General features: G+C 35.1%; 6 protein-coding genes across 6 annotated transcripts; 5 read left to right on the top strand and 1 right to left on the bottom strand.

Annotated features, from left to right (window-relative positions):
- Positions 1-1,456: 1,456 nt before the first annotated feature.
- LOC119644581 lies at positions 1,457-2,233 on the top strand. Its single transcript, XM_038044178.1, has 2 exons — positions 1,457-1,563; positions 1,622-2,233. Exons 1-2 carry the CDS (start codon positions 1,503-1,505, stop codon positions 2,119-2,121), a joined length of 561 nt encoding a protein of 186 aa, XP_037900106.1. The 5' UTR covers positions 1,457-1,502; the 3' UTR covers positions 2,122-2,233.
- Positions 2,234-3,549: 1,316 nt separating this feature from the next.
- Positions 3,550-4,134, top strand: LOC119644700. The gene is made up of 2 exons (XM_038044396.1): positions 3,550-3,642; positions 3,699-4,134. The coding sequence occupies exons 1-2, from the start codon at positions 3,585-3,587 to the stop codon at positions 4,085-4,087; spliced, it is 447 nt and encodes a 148-aa protein (XP_037900324.1). The 5' UTR covers positions 3,550-3,584; the 3' UTR covers positions 4,088-4,134.
- A 3,753-nt stretch (positions 4,135-7,887) lies between these two features.
- LOC119644023 (rRNA-processing protein EBP2-like) lies at positions 7,888-9,212 on the top strand. Its single transcript, XM_038043556.1, has 2 exons — positions 7,888-7,964; positions 8,020-9,212. Exons 1-2 carry the CDS (start codon positions 7,907-7,909, stop codon positions 9,144-9,146), a joined length of 1,185 nt encoding a protein of 394 aa, XP_037899484.1. The 5' UTR covers positions 7,888-7,906; the 3' UTR covers positions 9,147-9,212.
- Positions 9,213-12,588: 3,376 nt separating this feature from the next.
- On the top strand, positions 12,589-13,181 carry LOC119644703. Its single transcript, XM_038044398.1, has 2 exons — positions 12,589-12,691; positions 12,766-13,181. The coding sequence occupies exons 1-2, from the start codon at positions 12,634-12,636 to the stop codon at positions 13,164-13,166; spliced, it is 459 nt and encodes a 152-aa protein (XP_037900326.1). The 5' UTR covers positions 12,589-12,633; the 3' UTR covers positions 13,167-13,181.
- A 3,862-nt stretch (positions 13,182-17,043) lies between these two features.
- LOC119631511 lies at positions 17,044-17,948 on the bottom strand. Its single transcript, XM_038023833.1, has 2 exons — positions 17,824-17,948; positions 17,044-17,738 (listed from the first exon to the last, which is right to left on the bottom strand). Exons 1-2 carry the CDS (start codon positions 17,891-17,893, stop codon positions 17,044-17,046), a joined length of 765 nt encoding a protein of 254 aa, XP_037879761.1. The 5' UTR covers positions 17,894-17,948.
- A 3,783-nt stretch (positions 17,949-21,731) lies between these two features.
- On the top strand, positions 21,732-23,624 carry LOC119631450 (FK506-binding protein 4-like). Its single transcript, XM_038023705.1, has 2 exons — positions 21,732-22,152; positions 22,219-23,624. The coding sequence occupies exons 1-2, from the start codon at positions 22,011-22,013 to the stop codon at positions 23,622-23,624; spliced, it is 1,548 nt and encodes a 515-aa protein (XP_037879633.1). The 5' UTR covers positions 21,732-22,010.
- The last annotated feature ends 11 nt before the right edge of the window (positions 23,625-23,635 follow it).

The following is a 23,635-nucleotide window of genomic DNA, read 5'->3' as shown; positions in this document are numbered from 1 at the left end:
CGTATGTTTAACCCTTTCTCTCTCTCTCTCTCTCTCTCTCTCTCTCTCTCTGTTCTCTCTCTGTTTTCTCAAGCACTTCTCATCGGTTTTGTACACTTGCAAGGGCGAGTTTTTAAAGTGAGACGTGCACTAACTTGCAACGCATATTTAAATCGTTTTGTACTAAATCGTAGACACTCTACTTGAATATATTTGCTGCATTTAATCTGCAAGTGATTGAAGTAAAGGAAAAAGTTCTTCTTTCTTTTCTTAAAACCATTGAGACTTGGAAATATAAATAAAATAAAAAATATAAGCATCATGCACGAAGAAGCAGTCAATTTAAATGCTAATTACTTTGAAAAGCTCTTTACAAGAAACTTGAAAATCATAAACAAGCTGATTAAGGTCGTCACTGCACAAAGAAAATTTGCGTTATTCGCACACTGCGCAGAAAATTTTCTGTGAATAACGCAATTTCAAAAAAAATTTTACAAATAATGAATTAATTACTTAGAGTATGTAACATTTCATGGCCAAGTTGAAGAACGTATAAATTCACTTACCGCACACGCAGTATGTAAGATTCTCCGAGTGTTTGATAACTTTCAGTTTTATGATTGTTGATAGCAAAAAGATCGAAATATATATATCCTTTGAATTCTTCGTAAAAATGATAGGATAAATTTTATTCGCTTAATATAGGCAAAGATGTGAAAATAAAAAATTTATACCATCAGTGATTGCATCGCAGCCTTTACATTATGTTTTCAAAACTGACAGCTTGAAGAACGGATATGATTAGAAGAAATGTAGTGAGAGAAATGTTTGAATTTAGACTCAGTTACTTCATTTCTGAAGTTATTTTCTAGCTGGCCTACAAAGTGCTCATCCATACATAACTATAATTAATACGCCTTATGACTGATCAAGTGAAAATTATTTTTAGTGACGCAACAGTAACAGAGGCCAATGTGGGCCAGATCCCGTTCTAGCTGCTTCGATTTAGCCATTGCAAGAACATTTTCTTAAGATGAATCAATCATTGACGTCAATATTTCAAGAATTTTTTCCTGCCGCCACCTGATCCGTTAAACATGGGCAATAGTCACCTGTTGCGATTGATTTGAAAATGATTCGCCTGAAGATGATTGATCAATTAATAAAGTACGAACTGCATAACAAGAGATCGTTTAGTCGTTTTATGATGACCGGAGCTAAACGACCCGTCTAGGGACAATCGATGGCAGCAAAGTCTCTTCATCTTCATGCAATCGCTGAAAGTGGAATTTCGAAATCAAGCGCAACTTGATCGCAGACAAGCCAATGATGGATAATAAAAAAAATTCGGCCAAAGCTGATTATAAATATTTCTTTTTTCATTTTGTTTTGACACAGCTCTCATAGAATTAAAATTGTATGAGGCAAAGAATGCAAAGCTATAAAAATTGATTTGCAATAGCATTATAACTTTAGTCGAATGTCGAGTAAAGACAGCTAAAGTAGAAAGAAGCTGCGATAAAATGTTGAAGACTGTTATACCATTAAATCTACGATTTTTGACATTGTTGATATTTGTCGAGGGTAAGCTATAATGATCGAATTGTAGTTTTAGTCTTTCACTGCATTAGTACATTTTCAGGTGCGTTCGTCGCGCATGGATTTTTGCCAAATGATCTCACAGACGATACAGAATCTGTTAATAATACTTCGATTGATAATTTGACTTTGCCTGTCCTTACTAAAATACACGTTATTGAGAGTAAAAAAAAGAGCCGCGTGAGTAGCACAAAATCGAATGGAGTAGAGGTTATTAGAAACGATAGGTCCGAAAGTTCTCTTAGGCAAAACAGTGACAATAATTTGGAGGAAGAGTTCAATAAATCTTCAAAAAATTTCGTTGTTAAAGTAGACAATGAAACCATAGAGAATCTGCAGGACACATCTACGACTCGTTCTACGGAAAGAAAACCGTTTGGTGTGAGCAACCTTTTCGCGGGAAAGAAGCCAGCTGACGACGTTCCATTAAATCCCTCTCCAAGGCAACAAGCGTTTTCCCCACCCTCTACGGCAAGCTATAATCCAAGGAACATTAAACAATTGTTGAGAAAACGACTTTATATAGGCAAATTGGGATTTTAAGCATTACAACTGTTACAAGTTGCCTAAGTTTAATATAATTTATTTTAACTAATAATTTACATAACTATGTGTAATTTACAATAGACAAATTATAGTAAAATTATACCGCCTTAAGGTGACTTTTGAGCATCTAACATCGCCTAAGCGTTATCGGCTTTCATTCATAGTCATTTGTGCTGTAACATGTGCTGGGCCATGTAATGTGGCTCATTACCTTACACTTCTTACTAACTCCACAGATGGCTAATGCGAAGGTTCAGCCCGTGTAGTTTGTGTAGGGACTTTAAAAATTCGAATGGCAGATGAGATGAGCAAAAAAAAAAAAAGCTCTGGAACGCATGAACAATTCGACCTAAAGTGACCCAATAGCTTGTGTTGATCAAGAGCATATATAATCAGTATGATCGCTGCTCTATTGCTGCTTCTATTATTTTTTGTTTCAAGACTTTAGTTTTCGAAATTATTTCTCGCTCTAAATAAACAATAATAATAATAATAATAAAAATAATAATAATTTTGAATTATACCAGTGGTAGCTATTCACTGATGATGGTTTCATTTGATAGGATACTGACAATGAAATAAACAAAGTTGCATCAGCCAGTTCCATTTTTTCTACATTTCGGTCTCATCGGTCTTATTATGTTATTTAAATTAATATTTGTATTAAACGTTCTAGCAGCACCAGGTAACGACAAATGAAACCGTCCACGAAAAAATCCAGTTCTTCTTATCAAACAAAGCTTATGTGTGCAAATAAGAACAGCTTTCTTCAATGAGGAGGTTCTTAAGGTCTCCTATCCATTTACATTTTACAATTCGCTCGAAAATAACACATGTTGACTAAATTTCCTAAACGAGTGCACCTTAGAGCTAACAGCTTAGCATTACAATGATGTTTTTTACCAGGTTCGTAAGCACTCTTCTTAGGATTTATTTAGAAAACACGGCGATTGTGGACAGGCACAAAAAAAAAAAAACGCCCAGACATAAATAAAAAAAAAAAATGCTAAGATAAAGGTTCGTAGCTTGACCTAAACTGGTGACTGCATTACATGACAAAAGCAGCCCACTTGTAATTCGAATCAGAGAAGTGAGTCTTACGAACGCGAACAACATCGTCACTGACTTGATCGAAAGTCAAGTTTCGTTCGTTAAACCAGTGATATCATCAAGTTGTAAGCATCAGTTGGAAGCGTTAACAATTTCATAGGCGAATAAGAACGATGGGTTACACGTGCACATTCCGTGAAAGATTCGGTTTTCTTGTTAATCGATTGCGATAAGAATAAAGAAAAGAAATTTTACATAATTTTTACTAATTTAACAAACACGTGGAACAAATCGATCAAAATATATTTCTTTGGTATAAAAATGGAATTCTTATTAAAACTTGTCTTAAACTGAGTGTAAAGCAAATTGAACGAACATAAGAAAAGAGAAACTTTTTCAAATTATCGAATATGTTCAAATCGTTGAACTGTTACCAATTCCTGATAATTCATTTACTTTTAATGCAGAGTAAGTAAATCATATGTTCGTTGCTCACTCCAAGTCAAGTTGTTATACTTTTTCAGTAAATCTTTCGATGGGTCAACTTTTCGATGGAAACCTTGCCTATGTTAGAGACATCACCGATTTGCAAAAAATCGAGGGCGAAATTATAACGCAAATAGGGGCAATTGAGCAAAAGCTAAATCAAGATTTGGTAAAAATTCGCACTTTTTATAACGATGTTCACGCTTGGGCAAACAGTGCAATGCAAAAGATTCGCAATAGCCAGCCAGGGGTATGCGCGAATTTACTACAAACAGGTAGTACGCCGTTCAATATTCCAATTATTATGCCTACGAGTGAAACTTCAGACTATAATTTAAGTCTATCATCTAAAGCACGAGCAGATCATTCTAATGATGTTTTGTCTGCCGAGGCGGTAGATGGCAACATGTCATCCACGATACGGTAAGAAAGCTGCAGTAAAGCATTATTGTCATCAGAACAGCACCGTCTCCCACATAATAGTTTTACACATTCGTTATCGTAAAAATTGAACATTTACGTATTTGATTACGCGTGACGTTCTATCTAAAATGATATTTTTCAATTATATAGCCGAAGCATTTAAAACATTTTTATTTGTTAATAGGTGAAATCAGTTTGATTATGTTACTTAGATGAACATTAAAGTAAAAAAAGAAGAAAAAGATAACTAATTAAGAGACTTAATTACTTCTGCTGCTAATGCCAGCTAAATTAATGACTGAACGATTTCTCCGATATCGGCGTACATATTTTATAACGTTCGGCAGTTATATTTTCGAATTTTCCAAAATCAAAAATATAATTATATTGGAACGAATAGGTAGGTAAAGGATATGCTATGTCCTCTCTGCAGTACACATCAAATTTCTTAAATAATCTACTAATCTATATAAATAACTGATCGACCGCAAGAAAATCAAGAACACGCCTCGATCATACTATTGCAACATACTAACGGATCCTTAAGAAATGTGCTCCTCCGATATGCAATTGTGGGAAAAATCTTACGATTAGATCTATACTTTCTGAATGCCAAAACCTTTTCAATATTCGAAGACCCGTTTTCGAAGCATCCAACCCTGGACAACATACCATCAATAAAATATTGAATGAGCTTATTAAAGCTCTTAGACCAACCATTTACCAGTATAACTTTAGAAAGAGAGAAAGAGAGAAGAGTGCTACCGCTAATTCTACTTTCTAGCTCGAGAATTTATTTCTCCGATCCAAGTTCATTATAATAGTAATGATAGAGCAATCCATTTATACATCTGATCAACGGGAATAGTTAAATTTTGTTTCTCTCTGCTGGCATCACTATTGTAGCGCTAAAATTCCATTTGGAGACATAAACTGCTTCTGAACCCTTTTTTTCGTAATCTTATCACGATAATTTCGGGGATCAGCGTAATAAGTCAAATGTTCAGACAACACTCATAATTGTCCAAATTTTTTTTATTTTACATTCAATATTATAGTCTCAATATTAAGGAAATTCTAGTCTGAACCTTTGAATTTGTTTTTGGTAAAATTTTTGAATCAAGTTTTTCAATTAAGTAAATCGTATCCGCAATTGCAAGAAAAATATTCACAAATAAAGAGAAAGTAACGAGATGGAGTATAATTTAAAATTTTAGTGAGTAAAATTTATCAAATCCGAAAAAATTTATTGAATACAGAACAAGTCTAAACGAAACACAAGCGATCCTCGTAAATTCGCTCGTGATTTCTATTATTTCAAAGTCTCGCTCGTGCAACATTGCTTTCGTGTAACACAAAACAGGTTTCAATACAACACGGTACTCGTCATTACATTAGTCTTTGTTATATCTTGGTTTAAGTAAGTATGCAACGCGATACGAATTAATCGTGTTATACGAGGGGCACCTGTGTAGCGCTTTAATGCTATTTTTTTTCATAACCAATGCAATGTACAGGCCGTAAATGGTGTAAAGGTGTTTGTTAATACAGGTAGACCCACGTGCCAAATATCAGCTTCCATAGGTCCATTTCCTCGCCTTACATCGACGACATGCATTTCTTCTTAATTCACCTTAACAATAAATAAATGGTTAGCTTGATTCCCCGGCCAACATACTTACAACAACTTGACAGCGATAACAGCTGTCGCAATTTTTTCATTCATTACGGCTTGTATATCGCCGTCTTATTCTCGTACGACCGCCAAGGGGGTGGGGTTATAAAACGATTGATTCCCTTTTCTCGAAAGATATTTAACTGTTCCTCTATTTCAACTTTTGCAACCCTCCCCCCAATGGTGCTCCTTGTACATTCATCACCGAGAGGTGACAGTATGCTAAACTTATGTTTTCGTTCGTAGCATATCGACTATGCTTCAGGTAGCCCGTAAAATATATATACTTGATATTCCTCAGTATAGGATTCCAAGTTGATTTAACTATCTCCGCCCATTTTTTCTCTTCGGTCATAGTCTAATACTTTGTTAAATATACCAAAGCATTGTTTGAAAGATGATTAAAAGCATGATGGGCTACGAGAAATGTATTCAATTTTCAAAATATTACAACACTTGTTAGTTCAATGCGTTGAGTAGCGAGTAGAGGGTGGCTCGAAGCGAATACAACTTTATTCGTTTTTCTTTATTTTTCGAGACCGAGAGATAACCGTCGCGATGACATGTATATTTACATCATGCATACGCATTTTGCGCAACATCGTACGCATATGTATATGTACATGTTGCGTATTGATAATTAAAGCACAAGTTGCGCAAATACACGGTTTTTCAATAAAACTGATTTCCTTTAATAAAAAATTAATTGAAAAAAATAAATAAAAAAAATTGGAAAAAGCAAAGTTTTTTTTTTTTTATATCAAATCGTATTCGATGCTATTAAGTGCTATTAGATGCAACATCATTCAAACATTCACCGGCATTCTTGTTGCAGGAATGAATTCAGTGAATCGAGTTTCCAATCTCACTACATTTGACCTAATTTCACCGATACAGATACGCTCAATATTCGTTCTTAATTGATATACGAAATCAGTTTTATTGCTGTAGACCAACGAAAGATATGAAAAATCACCGAAATTTCTTGAAATTTTTACACCACCGAACTTGTTATGTAATAATTAGATTGGTCTGCTATAAAAGGCCATAAAAAATGCATTAACATCGATCTCTTATGTTCTCCACTTACAGGTAAGGACCAATAATGTGCAATAACTCGAACGCCAAGGAAAACGGCCAACTTTGCGGAATGTGCCTCGTGGATAACTTGAATAACGTGAATAATTGGCTTCGTACAATGATACACGTTTCACTTATTCATTGGAACGGAAATGAAGCTAATCTTAGACAATGATTTGCTTAAAACAACGAAGCAAAATCAGCGATTTCACAACGTTCCCGATAATCGAAACGAAATCTTAATTCGTGTGTGAGAATAGTATGTAGATCCACATACTTTGACTTTACTTGACTTGAATTGACAATTGCCTTGGTGACAGCGACACTGTTTGGCCATCAGAGAAAGTAAGGAAGCGCACTTAGGAGGACGATAACGACGACGAGCGCAAGAAAAAGTTTGTGTACATGAGCACGCGACAAGCAAAATGGAGTAATTTTTGATACTTAAACCATAGCCGCCCCCTGTGAAGAAGGATTCGTAAATCACGCATATTGAAAAGTCTTGTACCCCCCACCATCATCACTACTTCACCTGAGAGAATGGAAGATGTCCTGCTCCCATCAACATACCTCGCAAAACATCATACAGAATAAAGAATTTTTGATCGGTCGATCATATACTGACTGAAACGTTTCTCGTAATACGTTCGAAAATAATAAAAATATCAAATATATCTATGCGCTATAGCGGTTTACGATTATCATTTTAACCTTCGGCATGTACAGAAAGCAAAACTCTTGACAGTGTAAAATATCGACGAATGCGAAATTGTGAGTATAATTTATTTTATTTTTTTTTTTTTTTGAGGCTGCAATAAACTGAAAACATAAATCAAAACTGTGAAAAAGTCTTCCACGTGTAAAAATCATTAGCGATTCGATATGTTTTGCTGATCGTTAAAATAAGAACTAATGAACATAAACTTCGCTTGGAACAAATCAATCAAATAAAGTTTCGCTATAAAAATACATGTGAAAGAGAAATCTCGTTTCACACTGCGTAGAGTGGAGTAGCATTAAAAAACGTATTATAAATTCTTAAAAAAAGAAAAAAAAATAAATAAATAAATGTCCAAATTATTGAACTACTTTGAAGTACTGTTCGTACATCTGCTTCTGTTAAGCGGTGAGTCAATTATTCTTCGCACTCGTACGTTAATCGACCTTTCGATATATTTCAGTAAAATGGGTGACAACACAGGCATTGCAGCATAAAAGTTTTCCTTGGCAGAATAATGATAAGTTTTTCAAGCTAAATTTCCGAACTGCTAATGATGTTTTACTGCAAGCGGCCTTAGACCGCCTTAACTTTAACATAAAAGCAAACGAATTAGAGTTAAATCGAAGAGTTCAAGCGATCAATAGTCTTTATAACGAAGTTACCGAATGGGCTCGCAATGAATATCAAACCGTGATTGATTATCAGAATAAAATGTGTCAGGACGAACAACAACAACCGATATATCAAAATGAATTGGATGCAAATGGTGATAGGAACGGTGTTGAAGAAAAAGAAAAAATGGTCATTGAACATGAAACGGAACAAATGCAACCGCATGGATCGGATTTAAATGAAAATCAACTTTACGATGATAGGAAAGAAGAAGAGGAAAATGAAAAATTACAACAGAGTAAATTGGATTTAAATCGAGATCAGGATTATGATGATCAGATTGAACAAACGAGTCCTGACTATGAAGACGAATTTCCGCTTCAGGATAAATTGGGTTTAAATCATGGCCTAGATGATGATCAGATTGAACAAACGAGTCCTGACTATGAAGACGAATTTCCGCTTCAGGATAAATTGGGTTTAAATCATGGCCTAGATGATGATAATGGAAGAGAAAAAGTGGATTTTGATCGCGACGAAGGGGACGACGAAGAAGAAGACGAGACTCATCAGCTCAAATCGGATACAAATCAAGTGCAAGGTGATAGTGGTATAGAAGAAGTTCGTAAAGTGGAAGAGGAATATGTAAATGAAAATCAAAAATTAGATTACGATAATTTAGAAAAGTTGAGTACAGAGCTACTGAAGCTTAGTGAGAATTTCAAAATATTAGAACATGAAATCGAATCGCATATGTTGATGATTGGAGAGCACATTAACGAATATCAGGCATCTTTAGGCAGATTGAATACTTTGGAAGAAGAGGTGGAAAATGAAGATGAAGATGAAGATGAAAATGAAAGTAGAGAGAGTTATGTGAAATACAATTTCGCATTCCGCAATAATTTGCATAACTTGCTAGAAGCAATCGAATCAGATATATCAAATTGGGACATCGATAAAAGTCAAAATTAAAAAAATCAGAAATATTTTTGAATGCATTCATTACTATTCGCAAAATAAAATTCCGATTATATAAGAGTAGCCGTGAACACTTCAAAAACAACTCATAAAATATTTATCCATTATGTAGTCTAAAATATATATTTTTATGTTTTATTAAACTTAATGGGTCATAATGAAGCTTTTTGGAGCTTCTTTTTGTAATCTGCTCTTTTTAAACGATTCCAAGCCTGCGCTACTTCCTGACAGCTTGCGTGCTGATCTTGCTCCACTAGTTGCAAAATTTTATCGACTTTTTCAATGACTGCGAGGTGTGCCCTTGACATCAAAATTTCCTCCTCCTCCTCCTCGTCCTCCTCCTCCTCCTGGGTCCTTTGTTCACTTTCACCATTTATGCTTTTTTGCACATGGCGTATTTCTTTAGATGCCTCACTCGAAAGAATTCGAAAATCATCGTCACGAAAACGTAAATTGATATGTCACATATTTTACAGGTATATTTGTTTGAGACAATCAGGGGAGTGTTGTCCGATATATAGGCGTCAACATCATTTCGCGGAAAAAAACGCGGAGAATATTCAATGTATCAGCGTGAGACGCTTAATTTATTATTTCAAAATTGTCACCAAAAATCCGCTGAGAAAACTCAAATTATTATAATGATAATAATGGTTTCGCGGGTACGTACGCAATATCTACAAAAGTTAATTCAAGTGTCACCTTTCGGTCGAACGATATTTTTTTTTTAGCAATCACTTAGCGAATATTCTCTATACGTGTAACACGGTGATAGTTTGAAAAAAGTGGGCGAAGAGAGAAAGGGACGAGCCTCAGACTGAGAGATGCCTAACCGACAGATAAGTGTTATGCTTTTTCCGACCGAATACCCACTATAGCTACAACCACACACTAAAAGTATGGTCTGCGGGACTAGGAATTGAAACCGAATATACCGGCAATACGATGTAATTTGATTAATATTTCCTTTAAACATCATATTATATTTCTGATGCACCTAATGTCGTGTTTTATATGTCAGGTGTCAAAGGGTTTTTTTTGAAATGTTTCCCACAGTCATCTGCGGTGAGAGTGGTAATAATTTCTGTATTCACGATGGTGGTGATTGGACGTCCAGCTATCACAACTGTCATAGGCCCGTTGTCGAGTTATTCGAATAGACAGACGGTTTCAGTCGTGATGACTTTCTTTTTTGTAGTCAGACTCGCAGGATACTGCGCCGAGTGCGTCCAGCCTAGCTATGCTTCGTTATTTCTGCTGTTATTATAGGATGTGCTCATAGCGTTCGACCATGTTTTCTTATCTTATTTCTTGTACGTTTACGCAATAGTTGAAGTCGATGCAAACGCACTTCAGTCTGTTAGTCAGTTTCACACTTCTTTCAACTTTTCGGTAAATTCATTGACCCTTATCACCAAATATTCCTTAGTGCCGTTAATGCAGAAAGAGTTTAAATACGCTCAGCTGTTATTATTCGGTCTAAGGCCATCCCTTATTTGTGTAGCACTAGTTCCCGGAACCTAGTTTCGTCATCAGGTTATTAAAATTTAAATATATCGTTATTTTTCAATATTCTCCATAAATTTGAGAACGTTTTTCCTTTCATTAAATGTGGTCAATCATATAGTTACTTCGTCCATTGCGACCTCACGCGATATTTTTCGAAAGTTTTACATTTTTGAAATTGTGGCGGAACAAGTTTCTATGATCTGCTTCTATATTCTTCCATCGGTAACATTAATGCTTTGTTTACAGTGGCGTTGTTCAATTCTATGAAACGTTCATTTGTGGGAGCGTTACTTAAGGCCTTCTTTTTGACTTCTACATGTTCGATCGATCCTATTCATCCTTAGCCTCATCAACGCATCTTTGCCCAAAAGGATGACTGTTTTTATTGCGCTCATTTTATGGGCTCGTTTTTCATTTCTTTAATTCTAGTAGACGCCCTTCGTTCGGTTTTTATTTTACTTTTCCGTTTCGAGCCTCACTTGAGATGAATACTCCGTAGCCGGAATATCAACTCAGTGTTCATCCAGTTACGATCTGTAGATTAAGATCAATTAATCTTATCTTCGTATTTTGCAATTTTTATTTTGTTGTTGTTTGCGTTTGCTTCAACCTTCTCATCTTCGGTAAATAATAAACCAGTGCAGCGGAGTGTCGATTCGGATATTTCTGCTCACATTTCATGGATCCACCAACTTTTTATGTATGTAATCCGCTTGGCTTTGGTGCAGTGTATTTAAGTTCCATGTTTTTCTTTCACCGCAGCAACGGCAATAGCTTCCGATTTGCACGACGGCAGTTATGTGCCTAAGGCTATTAATTTCTTCTTTGTTCCGTTTTTATGCCATAAACGGTTCGGACGTTTCCCGGGTAACTAGAGCAGCCAATACGACAAAGTCATGCAAGTGTTATCTGTGCTTCTATAATAGAGGTCCCAGCACAAATAAATGCTGTTCGTTGTATGTGGTCTCACTTTAGAGCTGAAGCAGCAATGCGAGTCTATGCGCCGTATGATTTTGCACGCTATGTACGCTAGTTGTGTAATGCATTGAATGACGGCAGCAGTAATGCACGATTAATACGCATCTATTGTCTTTAGCTTTTCATATATCTTCTGCTAAAATCGTTCTGCTTGCTTTACATATGCATCAAATTTAAAGTGGTAAATGTACTAATGAGTACATGGGTGTGCACTTTTTTACATATTGTTAAATTGTGATGATACCTGCTGGTAATCAATTGAAGCGTTCGCCTTAAATAGGAGCGAAGTTCGTTGACTCTTTGTGTTTTTGTATTCGTTCGCCTAACAACAACAAGATGTATGCGCCTAGTAACCAATGCACGATAATTTTGAGGAGTATCTCTCTGAACTGATGCACAGCTATCGGTGCAACAAGGTATAATAATGCGGAGGCCAGGATAATGTGTGCTACGGTAAATCCCGGCGATTAACGTATATGATGAGATGTCTAAGTAATTAATTGATTAAAAGGCTGTAATTAATAAAATCCTAGCCTATATATATATATATGTATATGTATATATATATATATATATATACATATATATACATATATATATGTATATGTGTATACATAATATGACGACATATAGTACGATAAAGATGTATGGTATGTGACTTAAAATGTCGAGAGCTTGCTTCCAATCATACAGACCATGACCATAAGCATCTTTAAGGCAGATTGTTGTTGTGTAACCGTAGAAATTGTTAGCTGGGCCATGAAAAATTTGCCGTTAGAACTACGGGAGATTTCCACGGGTAAAAACTTTATTTTTGTTGAGATATAAAAGAAAAAAACTAATTTTTTACAATTATTATATTATTTAACGGAACAAATCAGGCGAAACGTATTTTGCATAATAAAAACTCGATTTCCAATGAAATCTCGCCTCACACGTAGAGCAAATTAAATTGAGTTAACTTCAAAAGAAAAATTTTTACGAATCATTGAAAATGTTGAAATCGTTCAAGAGCTACCAAGTTTTCTTTTTACATTTCCTTTTCGTACAAGGTAAGTAAAGAAAATCAAAAATCGCATAGATAATAAATACATATACATAACAATGAAAATTGTCATATCTTAAGCGATTTGGGCGGAAGTTAGCGAAGAAGAAGAGGAAGAAGTATTATCGCATCCTATAGAGAAAGTTTGGGATAGAACGCAATTACAAGCTGAAATAGAAGCTATCAACACAAAACTGCAAATGGCTGAGCAGGAAATTATGGAGAGCACGGAGGGTCTTCGAAATATGTTCAATACGGTTCAAAATTGGGCAATTAGGACTCAAGCAAATGTTGTAGACTACGCGATAACAGTTTGCAAGTCGCAAGTTGCAGAAGAAGCGAAAGCAGCTTTTACACCCGAAAGTCCTACGGCATCTGTAAATGAGCAGCAGGGCACGCTCGATGTTGTGCAGCGACTTAAAGTTAAACTCAAAGAAGCTTATGAGAGTGCGTTAAATGAAGTTAACAAAATGGCCAACTAGTACACACATATATAAAAGTCACATATTTTACATGCATAGTTATGATAAAAAATCTATAAACATTAATTAATATATATATATATAGAAATAATATATAATTCCCTATAGTTAAATCGTTATATATATATATATATATATATAAATATGTATATATGTATATATAATAAAATAATAAAATAAATATATATATAACTATATATAAATATATATTAGTTTGGGGAAAAAGAAATCCATTATTTTTTCGGTAGATGGCTGCACTGATAGATTTCGCGTAAAGTATCGATCAAACAATTTCATATTTATGCTCGTTGGAAAGGTGGCATTTCGCAGTAAAAAAAATTCTTTTGCTGTTTTTTGTTTGGTGCATTCAGTTGTGAGTTACAGCGTGTTAAAAATGGAAGTGAACAAAGAGAAAATTCGGTACATTTTACAGTTTTACTTTGACAAAGGCGAAAATGCAAGCCAGGCGGCTAAAATTGTGAATGGTGTTTATGGTTCCGATACTGTAACAGCCAATTATGTGCAATTTTGGTTTCGTAGATTCCGTTCAGGAATTTTTGATGTTAAAGATGCACCTCGCACAGGTAGGCCGGTTGTCGAAAATGTCGATAAAATCGGAGAAATGATCGAAGTTGACCGGCATGTTAGCAGTCGTAAGATCGCCGAGGAGCTAAAAATCACACCATAAAACAGTTTTAAACCATTTACACAAATCTGGATTCAAAAAGAAGCTCGATGTTTGGGTGCCACACCAATTAACAGAAAAAAACATGATGGATCGAATTTCCATCTGCGAAGCCTTGGCCAAACGGAATGAGATAGACCCATTTCTTAAACGGATGGTGACTGGAGATGAGAAATGGATCACATACGATAACCCTGTGCGAAAACGATTGTGGTCAAAGAGCGGTGAAGCACCTCAAACGGCCAGGAAGGTTTTGCTATGCATATGGTGGGACTGGAAGAGGATTATTTATTATGAGTTGCTTCCATATGGCCAAACGCTAAATTCTGATCTCTACTGTCAACAACTGGACCGTTTGAAGATAGCGATTGACCAGAAACGGCCAGAATTGGCCAACAGGAGAGGTGTCGTGTTCCACCAGGACAACGCTAGGCCACACATATCTACAGTGACTCGCCAGAAACTTCGGGAGTTTGGTTGGGAAGTTTTAATGCATCCGCCATACAGTCCGGACTTGGCACCAAGCGATTATCATCTTTTTCTTGCATTGCAAAATTTCTTTAATGATAAAAAATTGGAATCTAGGGAGGATTGTGAAAATCGACTACTAGAATTTTTTGCAAATAGAGATCAGGACTTCTATGAGAGAGGCATTTTGAAGTTACCTTTAAAATGGCAACAAATCATACAACAAAACGATGCATATTTGACCCCAATCGGACAATCCGAAGCATGTTAAATAAAGTCCTGAATTTCATATAAAAATAATGGATTTCTTTTTCCCCAAGCTAATATGTAACTTTATAGTTATATATATAACTAACTATAGGGAATTTCATATGGCTCTCAAGTTTCCATTATAACGTAAGACTATTCAAATTTGCATTATAATGGTTATTCTACTTTCGTTTGCACTTTCGATTAAACAAAATCTGCCGTCAATTGGCAAACATTTCACGATTTAAGAACACCTGACATCCAAACTTTTTCACAAACTTCACTCTTGATCCCAGTAAACTTACTTACTTACTAAGTTAATCCGAATTCTTATATATTTTTTGAAAACTTTGAAACGTTACGCTTCATAATGTTCTCACGCCAATAGAACTGAAAAACGTTTATAAGCGTCAATACAAATACAAATTTATAAAAAAAACTGTTTTGCCGACAACGTGTATTATTTGAGGAAGGCATAGTGTGTTAGGGATTCTTAACGAATGGACTTATAGGTAAATATTTAATGAGCATTACAAATGTAATTTAAAAAAAACTTTCTATAATGGTATATAATATGTATAGAAAAATTATAGCATGTGCTTCATGGCAAGTGATAACAAAACGGAAAGGAGATAGTTTGCCACGGTATTAAAGGACATCCGTGAGAATAGATAATTTCGTTTCCTTCCTTCCTCCTATATGGAATCTGGTATTAATGAGGAACCAATAAGTAATTATGTTCAATTTAGAATCAGTCCTGTCTGCCCGCTTCTCATATTTCTTCTTTGTCAATGTGTATCCGACTCATTTTTATTTTAAATTTTTAAATGTAGGGTGTCCTAAAATTTATACAAGATTTGAATTTGCCACCGTTTGTGTGGTTATGTCTTGGCAAAGCAAAAAAAAAAAAAGACGAAAACCAGTTTGACAATTGACAGCTTAGGGCTAGTAAAAGTGGCGCACGCTTTTTCATCATTGAACAATTTTTCAAAAATAATGAGAGTTTGGCGTTCGCGTTGACAGTTCGCACATACGGTCGCAATATTGATTTAACTTCAAAGCAAAAAAGCATCCTAAGCGATGAAGCTCATGAAGAGTTCGTTTATCGTCAAAATTGCCAGATGTGATAGTCGAAAAACGAATACCTTCACAACGTGTCGCCGTATGGTATCGATTTTAGGCTGGAGGCATAAAGTAAAGGATAAAAGAGTGCTTATGTGCCAGCGAAGCCGTGGAGGTCATATACCAGCTGTAACCCTATCCTAGTTACATTATGATGCAATAAAAAGGTTACAAGTAAAAAGCAATTTTGCTCTGATCTTTATTTAATTGAAATCTGACGTAAATTTCAGCCAACCCTTTACGTATAATAAAAATTGTAAAATTCTTTCCGTCCGAATGAATCGTATTTGAATCTTAGTTTGTTGAGTTGAGTCAAGAATTTCAGTTATAAGTTTTGGCTGCTTTTACGGTAATGTAAATTGAGCAAAAACGACATACACCTCGTACATCCAACACCCCTTCGTTTAATGCAGTCGTTCGCTGGTTTTGGCTAATTATTATTACCTTACCATTGATGTAGCATGTAAGAAGCATAGAGAAAACTAACATAGTATGTGTGAATGCTTAGGATTCACATCTTCCGTGGAGTGCTCCAAATTCCTGTTTATTGTATAATTTCACTTAATTAGAAAAGCTAAAGCAGACTCTCCGTTTTTCATACTTTACACCACTTGTCTTACAAGGATATATTAAGTTTTGGGTGGATATATGCAACGGCCAGGACATTTCAAAAAGGTTCATCTTTCATTGTAACGACCGAGTCAGATTCACTTCCTGAATCTATTTAATTACGTCTATCCGTCTGTCTGTCGCTCCGTCTGTTCTCTCCTGTTTGCAAATATCCAGTTCGCAATTTTTGCCATATTTTGGCGAAATGAAATAATAAAATAATAAATTTTATCAACTATTTGGATGACTCCCATAGTGCAGTGGGAAGCTATGTGCTGCTGTTGTGTTCATTGCTTTATAAGAACTGCGTAAATGATACCTATGTCCACTTTTGTCAATTTCTCTCCATTTTGCTCTCTTCACTGCATCTTTTTCCTTTTGCCGCTATCTCTTCCTTCTCGCTCGAACTTGTCCTTTCCCTTTGTACTTTTTTTTATCTGTTTTCTTTCACTTTTATGCTTACGTAATTATTATGACTCTTGTATCACCACCAATTTCACTCTCCCCCACAATTCTTTACTTACGGATTCTCGGTCTTTTAATGGGAAAATAGATTTTCTTCTCTTCCTCCTCTTGCAAAATAAATAAAAAAATGTGAACGTAAACGTGTACGCAACCGGGTCAAAGAAGGGGAAACCCGCTATTACAATCCCAAGTATACGCGTAAAAAGATTGTATCGGTCAGCATTAATATTAGAAGAGAAACTCTATTTAACTTCTCAGGTCGAACGTTAGCTAAAAAGTTTAATTTTCTATTCTGAAGAATTTTCTACGTTTATCATTTTCACTTTTCATTTGATGCCTTGATTCCATAGCTTGATTAGCATCGACGATTGTATACAAGTAAATAGGTATCTCCTCTATTGGGTGGGGTAGTGTCTTTCGATTCTCAGTCCATGTGGCGTAAAAATCATCATACGATCGATTCAATTCCATATTTGCATTTTCTGGTTTATTCAGCACTTCGTCATTTATGTTGTATGCGTTGTCGCCATCTTCTTCATCACTATCATTATTAGTTGCAGCTTCAGCTACTATAAGGGTGCTTTCGCCCTTACTGTTATTATCTTCTTCTACTTCGTCTAGAAGCGAGGCGAAACTCTCTAAATTATCCATGCCATGTAGAACAAGTTCTTGATGAAATATATTGGGCACTGCGACGGCCTGAACATCCTTATAATTGGAAATACCATTTGGGGTCGGTATAAAATGTGCATTATTAGGTATATTATCGGTAGTATAGACCGGTACAAGCTCTTCTTCATTTCGTTCATTCGATCTAAGCAAAATCAGAGATATCGGTAGAACTTTTTTCAATTTAAGCAAAATCAACTTTTTGATAGCTGTAGCACCCGGAAAAACACGACCTTTTCTTACCGTCGAAATTTCATTTTCTTTAATCACATTCACTTCGTCATAGTGTCGGGGCACAGGACTGCCTTTAACATTAAGTAGTAGTAAGACATAAGATAATTTATAATTATTTTTTTATTATTGAAGCAATTGTGTTTTTTATTTACTTACCAAGAACGCAAATCATCAGAGTTACGTAAATTAAACTGAAGGTACAACAATAATTGCCCATCATATTCATTGTGTTTTGAACGAATGCGAAATATCTAAATGTCTACACGTTGACTTAAAAATTTGAAGAATGTTTGAATAGAATATCTATAAACTCAGTTTATTTATACGTCGTGTAATTTGACAAAATTTATATAAAATTGCTTTAATTTTTCGAAAAAAAAATAAAAATTTACGTAATGAAAAACAAAAACTTATTTCACTTTGACAAACATTTTATGTAAATTTTAGCAATTTATTTGTATATTATAGAGATTTCCATCTCTTTCGCGTTGATGGATAATGAGAAATTTATGTTAATTTCTTACTACACTCTCATGCACAGAATTTATGTTAACTTCGTCACACTGCATGCGACACTTCCAATGAGACTTTAAAGATCGTATCTAATGATTGCGCAATGCCAAATTTTGCTCAGCTGAATGCTTGCTCAATGGATCGAAGTGTAAACGAATAAATTCGATATCACAATCTTGGTAATTATTCCAGAGTGGAATAACCGAGCCGACAAAGCCTTCATAAAAATCGAGCATATTTTTACTTCAAGATGAGATTTTCATATTAGTCGATACAGTCAGTCAGTCAGACAGTCAGTCAGTCAGTCAGTTCTATTCCTCGAGCCAACGATATGTAATCAGCATGAAGTTCCGAATCACTTTAATCATTAATCGTTCTCCGCACTATACCCCAAAACTATACTCGCAAACTGTGTTAATGCCTGGCTAATGTAGTCGCAACCGTGCCTGTGCTATTCCCCATTCTTTTCTATCGGATTATGTTTCCATCTCATTCTGTTTGTCTAGCAGCCATAAATGCATACACGTGCCAAGAACGCCACAAATTATACTTATATACTAATTCAACCTAAGATCCTGGCTTTCAAGTTACTGTTGGATATTAAAAATTCGCTTCCAGACACAAATGCTTTTCTCGTTTCCTTATAAATGTTCATTTTTATTGTTATTGCATCTTCGCATTTATATGCTGTGCTAACTATAAAATTGTACTGCAACGTTGAGTTACAGAAGCTTGCGTTTAAATACCAATTATTTTAATCATAAGTAGACGGCAAAAATTACCCTGAAAGAGACTGTACATTTCCTTTTCCGCTCAATATGCGAGGTCATCTTAATTATAGTACTATAGTACTATATATATATATATATATATATATATATATATATGTCTATTTAGTTTAGTATATTAAAGTTATCAAATGGTTTTTTTTTTCTTTTTTACGTAGAGAAATATCTGTTGAAGATTTCACAAGCAATATATATATATGTATTATGTATGCAGTTGATCGATGTGACTAGCGATGTGAATACGATTGACCGACTGGTCAGTCTGTTGAGATCTTATAAAGCAGGGATTTTGATCTCAGAATTTTTCTCTTTACTTGCGGTTTCCGGGCTCAACTTTACTTGTATTGTGCTTCTTCTTCACATCATGGATCCAAATCTTTATTTACATAATCTCCACATTCATCTCAGTTTCTTCAATTCGATGAAAATCTGATCTAAAATATTTTTTATAAATATTTTATTATTGTTACTGTGTTATTGTTATTCATTTAGCCAGAGAAATAAATTCTTAAAGCATTCGCATCTAAGGCTATCGGCGTTACTGAAAACTCGAGTCGAGATCCTTTAGCAATTTGTAAACGTGAATTTGCAACAAGTTAGGTTATATGGAAAATTCAATGTAAACCCAATTTACTCTGCTTACTGCTTGAGTTGAGTTAAGCTTTTCGGCAAAAACATTTCCTTTTTATTAGCTTAATAGATCCTTCGAAAGAAAATCAGTACCTAAACAAAAAAACATTTTCCCGGCAATTTTTTTGGGTCCTTCCCCTAGTGCTCGAATAAGAGTGCCTGGGTCAAATGAGACAGTGCTGGGAAGTTACAGTCTATGGTCATTCCATGATGATATCTAACTTCTCCGATCTGCTAACAAAGATATGTTACCTGAATTGCAACGAGACGATCGCCTAACAGCGATCCGAGAGGGGAAAGCAGTTTTTGCAAACAAACTACAAGTTAACAATGAGTTCGACGACTCGATTATACATTTTCGTGTCATTTTCGCTATCAATTCGCAACACGATTCTGATTCTGTCTTCGACAGATGCGCACCGTACGGGTGCACTTTCGAACATACAATTGTCGGGGAGTTAGAATGAGGAGGCAAATGTTTGACAGACTAATGGATGAAACCCATCATCTGAATCTTTCCCGGTGTTTTCAAACTAACAAACAAACAAAGAGAAATAATGCAAAAATCTGAACATTTTTTATTAATAAAAAAATTACGTTTTCTGATTAAAAATTGGCCCATTTCACCTAAATATTCGCCAATCACACAAAAACCAACCTTTTTAAAATATTCTACGTAGATTATTAGGTGTGGGTGGGTAGGTAGATTAATGAGTGATTTTTTGTAGTTTTTTTTTTTTTTTTTATTGAAGTTTACATCAGTTACACTGCGTGCGCTATAGAGCCATTTAAACTAAAAATACATGAATGAGTGAGAATGAGTGACAATGATTCCGGGGTTGTCATCTTTTAATATTGTCCAGGAGAATTTTTTTTTTTTTTTTTTTTTTTTGTTACTTAAATGCAAATGTAGACAGTAGCCTCCTTCAATATTATTGTTCTTGTTATCGCCTCTCCTTTCATCGTAAAGGAAAAAATTTCAAAAAAATGTTGTATGTATGTATTTTTTTTTTTTTTTTTTTTTTTTGCTTTCCTCCTCCCCTTTTTCAAACAGCTTAGTTTTTTAAGCAGCCGTTTGCACGATTGTAACCTTTCGGCTTAAACCGATGTAATTTCTATATATATTTTCTTTTTCATTTTTTTGGGTATTTAATAATTAATAAGTTTCTTCATTAGGTTTGAAGAATTTTCTAGATAAGGAGAGAGAAAGAGTATGAGTTATAAAATTTAACAACAAGAATAATTTAGGTCAAGTGAAACGTAAGAAAGCTTTAAAGATGTATAAATTTGCACAAATTTAAAAATGTTGCCGCTGTCTTTGGGCTTTTACTAGATTATCAATTATTTATAGTGAGATAAGATGTAGCAAAAGGTGAGAGGCTTTCACTGTCTGTCTTTCCACGCTGGGGATTTTTCTCTTTTATAAAATCTTGTAAGTTGTTCTCCTTTTTCTTTTTTTTTTTTAGGTTAATCGTTTCTTTAGGCGTTGAGCAATAAAAATTCGAATAATAAAAGCAAGTAAGAAGAAGAAAAAATAATATTGACCTTGAAGCGAATCTTAGATACCCATCGCATCAGTACATTATTAACAGAAATACTGTATTCGTCGTTTAGCTCTATTGAGGTTAAGTCGTTAATGTCGAGAAATTGCTCTAATATCGTAAGTAAGATAATATAGAATATTTTTTAAATAAACGACAACTAACGGCAAATTTCTATTACAAACAAAGTCCATCAGATTTTGTAAAAAAATTTGCAATGACGCATGTCCATGCTTCAATTACCAATTCGCCAAGAAATCCGTTAAAAATTGCTTTTTGTCAATTGTGATGCGTATGCGGGCTTATTAACAGTGGACCAACTCGGAGATAAATAGGCAAAGGGAAAGACGTTAATGAATTCTAAGTTGACTTAGAATGGAAGGCATACATGTTCGTGTATTTAATTCATATTTTTTGCGTGTTACATACGCCCTGATAAAGTTAATATACCCTTGTTATCCCTTAATGGGTCTCTGTGAGCGGTGGATGCAAACATAAACAAAACTTGATTTGCTCAATTCGCTGGAACATAAGATAAACATAACGACTGATTATATCTACAAAAAGTTCGTGGACGGTTCTATTCCTCTCATTTTCTTTCAACAGTTTCCGAATACATATACCAATAGATTCAAGATAGTTGACTCATATTATGGCAGCAAACGAACTAATCGAAAAGATTTCTTTTATATTCATCATTTACACCAAAGTTTTTTCGAAAATCTAATTACAAGAATTCTAAAAAATATAAAAGCCAACGTTTGCGAGAACGTTAAACCATTTGCAAATATATACCGAGTGTCAAAGCTGGCATTTTGGCTTTAGTTTAGAGCGTTAACTATCTTTCATTATTATTGTAGGAAAGCGTAAAATGAAAATTTGTAGTTTCATTATAATTATTTCGATGGCAGCCGTTACGGCTCAAGATGGATCGACGGCAATGGAAAAGGAAAATGGAAATATTTTATCTGAAAAGCTTACTGTTCCCTCATTTAATACATCGAATAGCGAAGGTAAGTAACATTGTCCGATAGATTACAAATAAACAAACAGTTTATAGAACGTTTTCGAACTTTTAGATCAAAACAATCAAGCGCCTAAAGGAAATGATTCTGAGAAAATAGAAACGGAACTGCTCTCACCAAACAAAAAACCACCTACGGTGACCGATTTTATTCTTCAACCTTTTATTGCCCTTAAGCCGGCAGTAGGTCAACCGCCATTTGGTGATGCTAAACAAGCTTCTACCTCACCGGCTCTTTCGCCGTGGTCATGGCTTGGCTTTGCCACTGGTCAAAGTTTGAATTCATCATTGAATTCGTGGAGAGATAGTCTGACCCAATGGTTACGTGTACCAATTCTATTGCCAAATTCGGCGGATACGCCTGTTAGCTCAGCTATCGCTAGTCCAGTCACAACGGAACAACCTGATGTAGTAGTTCATGTACAGCGTCGCCGAGGTACAACCAAAAGGCCTACAATTTCTATAGCCAACCAGAAGCTTCCTCAGCGACACAACAACAAATTTCCTAATGTTCTACAAGAAAATGATAACGGTTTTTACGATAACGACGATAATGACAGTTTCGATTCCAATGAGAATATTGAGCGAGATAATGACCAAGAAGAAGATAGTATTGAGGAATTAGACAATAAGGAAGATATTGAAGAAAATGATAATGACGACAACGACGATGAGGACAGCTACACTGAAGACGAATATGAGGAAGAAACGCAAAGACCGCAGCATCGACGACGTTACAAAGCTTCAAATAATAAAGGCAATGAAGCAAAAAGACGTAAGGATGAAAATCGTTTAAGTGATAAATTCCATGCCAGACAGTATTATCAACAACAGCAGCAACAACGACAGAAGAAAAATCCGCCGAAAAATTTAGAAAAATTCATACAGCAATTTATAGGCAGTCAAAACCCTGCAAGCGCAAGTTCCGGCAAACAACGCGAACAAGTTAAATTGCTGATTAATGGTCAAGGTCAAAAGTTATATCTACTTGAAGAAGGCACGACACTTGATACCGCTTCAACACCGATTAACTACATAAAAAAGCCGGCACAAAATAGCGTAGAAAATACACGACCTACTACATCGTCTTTACCCTATATATATATTAGGCCGGTAGTAATTGGAATACCTCAATTCCAATTTCCTGAGCAAGCGGTCGAACAAGATTATGAGAAAACACCGTCTATTCGACCACAAACCGTACAAGCATTACCTGAAGATTCGTTATATAATATTTTTAAAGCTACAAAGCGACCATCTAGCGTGAGGCAAAGGAAAGTTGGAACGGACGTAATGACATCTCGAACTAAAGTAGAGAAACCAATCGCAACGGATACCGAAAATGATTTTATAGTAGTAGGCGATGATTCAGAGCCAGGTCTAGGCAGACAAGCTTCAGAAAATCGTAGAGGATTAAAAATAGGCTCATTAATGCAGAGGAAAAGAAGGAAAAATCATTAGTGCAAATGAAA

The sequence above is a fragment of the Glossina fuscipes genome, unplaced genomic scaffold (genome assembly GCF_014805625.2).
Source record: "Glossina fuscipes isolate IAEA_lab_2018 unplaced genomic scaffold, Yale_Gfus_2 0, whole genome shotgun sequence".
NCBI lineage: Eukaryota > Metazoa > Arthropoda > Insecta > Diptera > Glossinidae > Glossina > Glossina fuscipes.
Note: the sequence above shows the minus strand (reverse complement) of the source record. Positions and strands in the feature narration are given on the sequence as shown.

What these genes read in the sequence shown, in the direction of transcription:
- LOC119644703 (XM_038044398.1), top strand. Translation starts at nt 12,634, where the DNA reads ATGTTGAAATCGTTCAAGAGCTACCAAGTTTTCTTTTTACATTTCCTT. An exon ending in ACATTTCCTTTTCGTACAAG is followed by an intron (nt 12,692 to 12,765) that starts GTAAGTAAAGAA and finishes TCATATCTTAAG; the next exon opens with CGATTTGGGCGGAAGTTAGC.
- LOC119644023 (XM_038043556.1), top strand. Translation starts at nt 7,907, where the DNA reads ATGTCCAAATTATTGAACTACTTTGAAGTACTGTTCGTACATCTGCTT. An exon ending in ACATCTGCTTCTGTTAAGCG is followed by an intron (nt 7,965 to 8,019) that starts GTGAGTCAATTA and finishes GATATATTTCAG; the next exon opens with TAAAATGGGTGACAACACAG.
- LOC119631450 (XM_038023705.1), top strand. Translation starts at nt 22,011, where the DNA reads ATGAAAATTTGTAGTTTCATTATAATTATTTCGATGGCAGCCGTTACG. An exon ending in TAATACATCGAATAGCGAAG is followed by an intron (nt 22,153 to 22,218) that starts GTAAGTAACATT and finishes TCGAACTTTTAG; the next exon opens with ATCAAAACAATCAAGCGCCT.
- LOC119644581 (XM_038044178.1), top strand. Translation starts at nt 1,503, where the DNA reads ATGTTGAAGACTGTTATACCATTAAATCTACGATTTTTGACATTGTTG. An exon ending in ATTGTTGATATTTGTCGAGG is followed by an intron (nt 1,564 to 1,621) that starts GTAAGCTATAAT and finishes GTACATTTTCAG; the next exon opens with GTGCGTTCGTCGCGCATGGA.
- LOC119644700 (XM_038044396.1), top strand. Translation starts at nt 3,585, where the DNA reads ATGTTCAAATCGTTGAACTGTTACCAATTCCTGATAATTCATTTACTT. An exon ending in TCATTTACTTTTAATGCAGA is followed by an intron (nt 3,643 to 3,698) that starts GTAAGTAAATCA and finishes ATACTTTTTCAG; the next exon opens with TAAATCTTTCGATGGGTCAA.
- LOC119631511 (XM_038023833.1), bottom strand. Translation starts at nt 17,893, where the DNA reads ATGAATATGATGGGCAATTATTGTTGTACCTTCAGTTTAATTTACGTA. An exon ending in TCTGATGATTTGCGTTCTTG is followed by an intron (nt 17,739 to 17,823) that starts GTAAGTAAATAA and finishes TTAATGTTAAAG; the next exon opens with GCAGTCCTGTGCCCCGACAC.